The 8039-nt window shown below is 37.9% G+C and overlaps 1 protein-coding gene across 1 annotated transcript in view; it reads right to left on the bottom strand.

Annotated features, from left to right (window-relative positions):
- Positions 1–248: 248 nt before the first annotated feature.
- LOC140941931 (resact receptor-like) overlaps positions 249–8039 on the bottom strand; it is a 24131-nt gene continuing 16340 nt past the window's right edge. The window contains exons 2-4 of the mRNA XM_073390935.1: positions 1973–2282; positions 1438–1621; positions 249–453 (exon numbers count right to left, since the gene is read on the bottom strand). Coding sequence (XP_073247036.1) covers positions 249–453; positions 1438–1621; positions 1973–2282 — 699 coding nt within the window. The remainder of the gene's footprint in view (positions 454–1437; positions 1622–1972; positions 2283–8039) is intronic.

Here is an 8039-nt window from a genome sequence, read left to right as displayed (position 1 = left end):
TAAAACACAACTTACGAAGACTAAAAGAAATAATGTGTCATTAAAGAGCATCATCGGGTATATTACAAACTCACAATGGCCTGCTATCCAGTTGGCTTGATTAGCTTAATGGACCGACCACAGCTTCCAGTCATTGCAAAGGTCAGAATTTGATTCCCAGTCAAGCATGAGTTTTTTTCGCGTTCTTTTTCAGCCACTTAGGTTGTTCATTCAATGACAAGGATCATATTCATTTTCATAAAATATAGCTATAGCATAATATTTATACTCACACGATAACCCCAAGTTGCTGTACTTGCATTGTAGTGCGAGCTGTTGAAAGGGCTCTGTGATGTCTTGAGCTTCAACTCTGTAACAAAATCCTGATATTTCTTCCCTTCTGCAGTTTTCACAGCAAAAACAAGAGCAGCCTGCATAGCTTCCTGGATGTCCATTCTTGTCTTGTTGCGGATTCTTCATTAAGGAAAAGTAAAACAATTTTTTAAAAAAATTTGTCGGAAGGATCACATGAAACCTTCATTAACACTTCTATGCCACATCACTGGGATAAAGGGCAAAATTAACTCAAATTGCCAAATTAAAGCCAATTTCAAGCCAGAAAAATTACAGTTTTTAAAGACCAAAATTTATTAATTCTAGTGTAATCCTCTTTTGAACTTATGGTTGGTTAAAACACTCAATGGACAGTCATCTTTGACCTTCATTTCTTCAGCCATGGTTGATCACATTATTTTTACTTTTCAAGACCTTTTCAAGATCTAAACTCTAATAAAGTAAAAATATACAAGGATCTTAACCGAATTCAAGGACTTTAGCTTTTCAAAACGACTTCTAAAATTCAGAACCTTTTCAAGATTGTACAAACCATGAAAACCATGAGCTTTTCTCTATGCTGACAGGGGATGAGAGATTCAAATTTTCTCAAAATCAAACAACATTCATACTAACTGTCATTTCTGTCAGATGACTTTTAAGCATCGTTCACTACTGGTTAAGATATTCGGGAAGCCTGCATGGCAAAGTATTTCAAGGAATGTAGAACTATCTACGGTAGGTTAGCTTTTGCGTCAGAACTCAACTGACTTACAATACCCCTCTAAAGCAGTGAGTGTTTCAATGCATTTGACATTGTTTGGGTAAGAGAGGTCTTAAAATTAAATGAGGCTATGACCTTTCAGAGAACTCAGCTCCTAGAACTTTCTCATTAAGGGTAGCTAGGGCCATGTCGTTCACCCCATCCCCACCCCCAAGGAGAATGTGCTTCTAGTGTTTCTTTTTTCGCCTTACTGGTCAAGAGTGGTTCCATTACATTCTTGGGTTCTGTTGGAAGTCCCAGGAATTCTTTTGGGTTTTGATTTTTGCCCCCATTCGAGCATCTTCGTGACTTGAATCCAGAGCAGCCCCCCCCCCCCCCCCCCCCGGGAAGAGGTTACCTACCTGTACTTAGCATTCAAATAATTGAGAAACCACATCCCTTCGAGTCGAGGAGTTGTTGCCTTCCTGACAAAATTGTGCTCGAGAAAAAATATAATAAATGCAAACTTTCCATCGATCATTCCCACTTGCTTGGCAAGATAAAGGGTCTCCAAACCAATAAAGTAATCTCCAATAACCAACACAACTATAAAACAAAATTAAAATGTCCAGGTCAGAGCAGTGGGCACATTAATGTTTAAGTAAGAATTAAAAGTCACAAAAATTTTACTTGTGAGTGAATGAACAAGTGAATGAAATTTTGTGGATAAGAGGACAAGAGACGTGTACTCTTTACATTTTATGTTGACATAAGGTTGTTACATGAACATTGCAAGGGCACCACTGGCAGTCATTATCAGTACATTGGACCATTAAATAAGTTTCTGGAGCAACCTTTAACTAATCCTGCCGTTAGCCATAGAAAAACCCAAAGTTTACGGCATGTAGTTATTGCCTATACTAATAAAGGTTATCATGAAGTCATGCATGTACTTACTTCTTGCTTTTTTCTTAATTTTAATCAGAGCGTGCTTAAATTCCTCTTCAGCTTCAAAGTTATAACTGGGAGAATTCGATGTTTTAAATTTCATGGCCACAGTAATACCATTTTTCTCAAATTCCTCTTGCAGGTACTCTGTTAAGGATATCCACCTTATAACATTTTGGTAAATGATAGCAATTCTAGTCCACTTATATGTATTTTTTAGAAGGCTGATAATACTTGGTCCAATTCGTGAGTCCAAAGAAAATGTGCGTCCAAATGTGGGAAACTCATTTTTGTTAGACAGTTCAGCTGCACTGCACATCTGAATACAAAAAAAGGTAGAAACTATTAATTAAGGAGTCCATACACAGCACTATCACGGTCAGTATCAGTAAACCAAAGCAATTGTGACTTATAGGCCACTCCTAGGAAAGAGATGAGAAAAAAATACCCTACCTTTTGCTTAAGCTCAAAGATTCCTCTTTGTATATATGTTGCACCGAAAGAAAAAATTTACAACATATATAAAAAACAGAATCTTTTCTGTTCATAAAAAAATGTCAAAAATAGTGATGCTTTAGACTCCAAACTTTTCATGGGCCAAACCTAATACATTGAATTAAGTACATGAAAAGTTCGGCGTCCGAATAAATTAGTAATACCTATTTCAATTTGGAACGACTCAGCCATTCTTCCTGCCTAGCCCAGCAGGAAATTTTTACCTCTGGAGTGGCTTTTTAATTCAGACGATGAATTTTGAACCTAATACATTGAAACAAGTACATGAAAAGTAATTCTCGACATCTGAATCAATTAGGAACACCTATTTCAATTTGGAATGGCTCAGCCATTCTTCCTGCCTAGTCCGGCAGGGAACTTTGGACACGTGGCTTTGGAGCGGTATTGATTCAGATTCCAAACTTTTCATGTATTGAACCTAACCATTGAATCAAGTACATGAAAAGTTTGATGTCTGAATCAATTAGGAACACCTATTTCAATTTGGAGTCATTCTTCCTGTCTAGCCTGGCAGGGAAGTTTGGACAAGTGACTTTGGAGTAGTATTGATTCAGATGCCAAACCTTTCATGTGCTGAACCTAATACATTGAATCAAGTACACTGTAAATGAAAAGTTTGATGTCTGAACCAATTAGGAACACCTATTTCAATTTGGAATGGCTCAGCCATTCTTCCTGCCTAGCCCAGCCTGACAGGGATCTTTGGACACGTGGCTTTGGAGCAGTATTGATTCAGATTCCAAACTGTTCATGTACTGAATCTAACACATTGAATCAAGTACATGAAAAGTTCGACGTCTGAATCAGTTAGGAACACCTATTTCAATTTGGAATGGCTCAGCCATTCTTCCTGCCTAGCCTGGCATGGAATTTTGGACCAGTGACTTTGGAGTAGCATTGATTCCGATGGCAAACCTTTCCTGTGCTGAACCTAATACGATACATTCAATCAAGTACATTGTATATGAAAAGTTTGATGTCTGAGTCAATTAGGAACACCTATTTCAAGTTGGAATAGCTCAGCCATTCTTCCTGCCTAACCTGGCAGGGAATTTTGGACTTCGGAGTAGCTTTGATTCAGATGCCGAATTTTTCATGAGCTGAATTACCTAATACATTGAATTACGTATGTGAAACGTTTGTCATCTGAATCAATAAGGAACACCTATGTTTCAATTTGGAATGACTCAGCCATTTTTTCCTGTCTAGCCTGGAAGGGAATTTTGGACAAGCGACTTTGGAGCAGCGATCGATTCAGATGCTAAACTTTTCATGTGTTGAGCCTAATGCATAAATTGTTGCAGGGCAGTAATTACGAATCGGGGCCAGGGATTTTCCCCGGCTACATTCACTGGAAAATAGAAGAAAAATTGAATCAAAAGAAATCCTTAGGTTTTTGATTCCCCACCTTCTTATTGTGTTAACCTGGAAGCTTGAAATCTTAGTGACAAGCCTGCATTAAAACATCTTTTGCAAGCAGTTACACCGAAATGAGGATTTTTCTCCTTTTGTATTGAGTTCACCTAAAATTAAGATCGGTGTCAGCAATCAATTCAGCTGGTCTAAATAATTTGGGTCGGCCTTAATTCAGTTCAGTTTGGTGCCTACAAACAGGGATTTTACATTCAACATACAGTGTAGAAGAGGGTTTCTATTTCGTAGAAACCCTTTATGAGTTAGACACCTCTCTAAGGCAGAGAGCTGTAGCTGGTGCCAAGATTGAAAAGCTTAGGAAAGTGTTCCTATAAGATTCTTTACACCAATTCCATCAGAACCTCCCACACAGACATTCTTAGGGCTTTGTCACACGTTTATTCCCCTTTAGTGGGGAGGATTGCATAATGAGCTAAACAAACATCTGCAGGGGAAGCTAACTCCATCAGGCCTACGTGTATATAGACTGCTTGCAGTCCGCCTTTTCTCTTAAAATCCGTTTAGTTCTTATCTCAGCCAGCGCGATTGGAAACCACGACGTTATGTTACAATAAGGGTTTAGGACGAGACGAGAAAAGACGGCCTGCGGACTCTTTGTAGTAAACAAACCCTCCGTCAGCCCAGAAACGGAGTAACCGGTTGGTCAATTTTACAGCTGTTGACAGATAATTGCACATGACTGGTCTCTGCTGGAGTTGCAAGCGGTAAAAATAGTCACGCGTCACAACCAACTGCGAACAATAACGAATCAAGCGGTAATCGCTTGTAAACTAAAACGGTTAAGCATATCTTACACCCGGGGGGGGGGCACTTGGGTATTTTTTGGGTGGGTGTGTGCCGCCCGGGACTCCAAAATGGCACCCCGTTCTAGAAAAAATTTCCCCTAAAATTGATACCCCGTTCTAGAAATGGGCCAATTTTTTATACCCCGTTCTAAAATTCGCCCTAAAACTGATACCTCGTTCTAGAAATGGGCCAATTTTTTATATTCCGTTCTAGGGTGCAACAAGAGTTCAACGGTTTGCTTGTTAACGCATTGGACCGTATTTTTAAAAGCAATCTGTCCTTGAATACTTTCAAATGGCTGCTTACAAAAGTGGAGCTTTCGTGCGTTCGAAATTTTATACCCCGTTCTAGAAAACGCCTCTGAAATGGATACCCCGTTCTAAATCAGGAGCTACAAAATCACGACCCCTTTGGGCGGCACATACCCGTATAGGTAATGTATGGGAGTACCCCCCTCCCCGGATCTTACAGAAGGAAACTGCTGTAAATTTCCTCAAGGAAAGAAATTAAAAGCAATCTTACCGGATTTAAAGAAAGTGTAATTTTTCAGTTGTTTATGTTATATTTATAAATTGTTTCAGTTTTTCTCGGGTTTAATTGGTCAGTTAAATTACCTTGACAGCTTTGTTGTCCCCAGACAGAACAAAAGAGTCAGCAGTCTCTTATTTTTCTTCTCGGGCTTACGCCCTCGTTTATTGCGGCTCGCGTGCTTGGCTTTCGTAAACTTGCAAAGAAAAATAAGAGCTGCTCGCAGTCTAACGTGTATATCAACGGCCTAATAATTATATGCATCCCTCTAAAACCTTTCCTTACATAACATAAATAAATCTGACATATTAAAACAAACATTTTTAATGCCATTTCTATCGAAGGGGAAGTTAGAGAGGAAAACATAGATAACAAGGAAATATATTTACAGTTGAACATCTCCACACCAGCCACCTCGGAAAAAGATCCTTGTAAAGAGGTTGTGGGTTATAGGTTAAGGTAGAGGTATAATGCTGCAGTAATTTCTTTTTCTTTTTGGGGAAGGGGGAGGGGGGGTAGAACATTATAATTCTAAGAAAAATGTTTATTCTGGCACACAACACAATCAAAACACGAAAAACCAAATGTTTGAACAAAACAAATTCAAAGGAAAAAGAGCAAGTATACAGCAGTCAGTGATACATCTTTTTTGTATTAAATTTCGCCCTCAAGTGGCTATGATGGAGGTGAGGTTATTTTGGTAGATGGTAACACAATTAATCTTTATTTATTTAGTGGACATTAGGCCATTTTGGAGAGATGGCTGTTGTAGAGATGTGAAGATAAGACAAAGTAAAGGGTGTACTTTGCTCTAATTACAGTGAAACCTTGATTTAACGAAGGGCCAAGAGACTGGCAACATCAAGGTTTCGTTAAATCGAGGTTCTTTTTCATATATTTTACTACTACTGGGGTAAAGAAATTCGGTCTTTATAACGAGGACTTTATTATATAGAGGTTCCTTATATCGAGGTTCCACTGTAAGGACATCGGTGTGATCTGATGTCTAAACATCAAAATTTTATGCACTGCAGTTATGTAGTATGTATTATCTATAACAGAACACTTGAACATCTGAAGAACCATGTATTGGACATTTTTCAAATTTCCCTTTATTTTCAGGAAGGGATATTTTCACTCAAGTGGGATTATAGAGGTCACTGCGTGCACTGTGGTGGAGTCAAAAAATTAAAAAATGTTAAAGAATGGAAACATACTATAAAATATCTGATCGACAAATTGAAAAACATTGACTGAAATTGGTGAGAAATGTTTAAAAAATCTCGCTGATCATGAAATGAACCACGAAAGTAAATATAGGAAAGGTCAAGTTTCCAAAGATAAACCAACAGATGGCAAAAATAGTTTAATTTTTGGCTGTGAAACATCATGTTTTAATTAGATATTTGACCACTGTAGACAGCCAATCCTGCTATTTATAAGTTTGCTTGTTTGCCTATTTGGTTCTACAGGGTGTCCCAAAAGTTCGTTCCTCTAAATTCATGCACTATAACTTTTAATCAAAACTTTATTTTTACATGAAATTTCTTGAAGATGTTTATTTCTCTCTCAAGTACATGTATTCAGAATTTCAGTGACTGGCATGCCCTTTTTGTTTTTTATCACATTCTGTAGCCGTTGCGACATGAGGTGGGATACAGCGTTTGGATCCATTTTGAGCTTTTTTATCACCTGGTGCGCAGGATCCAGTTCAACCCCCGAACAAAATTTGTTTAGTTTAGGCCGCTGAAAAAAATATATTTTGGGCATTCATCCAAAAAAGATAATCATCCCGGCCCCCTTCCACAGCAAGGCTTTTGTACTTCTTTACAACTTTAAAACGAGCTGGGCGTTAATTGGCAGACTAAGCAGAGGTTTTTTTGCCATCTCAGGGGCCTCTAATTTTAAACATTTTGAACAGCTTTTCATGACCCTTTTATATGGCTTGCTAACTATGTGTGACTGAGCTTCCTTGTCGAGTCTCCTATTTTGTATCTAGCCTTCTTTAAAACTGTTTTAGCTGATTTATTCGTGGCGTTTGGTCGTCCCCTTAGTTTCTTGCATTCAAAACCTTCATTTCTCCATGATCATTCTACCACCCAACATTCAGATATTTCCGGTTTTTTAGCAATTTCTGCAACAGATAAGCCAGTAAATCGAAGTATACATGCTTATGCTCTCACGCAGCTGAACGTTTTTGCGTTAAGGGGCTTTATCTTTCGTGATATTCACAAAAAACAAGGAAGAAGTTCGAGCAATTCGGGTTATGAAATACAAAAAAATATGTGGCTGGAAAACATACTCGCGCACGCGCACCTCCGCGGCGGAAGTACACAAATCAAATATTCAAGTCAAAAGATGGTACAAAAAGTATGAAAATAGTGAATTATACTGAAAGACACAACTTTTGTTGAAATGATTTGCTTACCAAGCCCAATCGTACTGAAATACAGGCTTATAAAGTAGAAGAATGAACTTTTTGGACACCCTGTATTTGTTTTTACTTTTCCATTTAAAAACTGAACGACCCCAAAGGTACTACAGGGTAAATCATACAATACACCTGTCAAGCAAAATCTTTTTTGTTGAAGGTTAAAATCATTGCAAAGTAACAGAAAATGGTATGTTGAAATTACCATCTATTTTTTACGGACAAAAAGTTGTAACAAAAAAAATAGATAAATTGTGACTAAAACAGTGCTATTTAACAATAACCCCTCGCACATATAAAGCTAACAAATGCGAAAAAACTGTTGAATTCTATTCTGAAAAGTATTTACCCTTTATATAAAAGGATCAAGAATGCTCTGAT

Source organism: Porites lutea, chromosome 6 (genome assembly GCF_958299795.1).
Source record: "Porites lutea chromosome 6, jaPorLute2.1, whole genome shotgun sequence".
Taxonomy (NCBI): Eukaryota; Metazoa; Cnidaria; class Anthozoa; order Scleractinia; family Poritidae; genus Porites; species Porites lutea.
The sequence above is the reverse complement of the archived record's forward strand: the minus strand, read 5'-3'. Positions and strand labels throughout refer to the sequence as shown.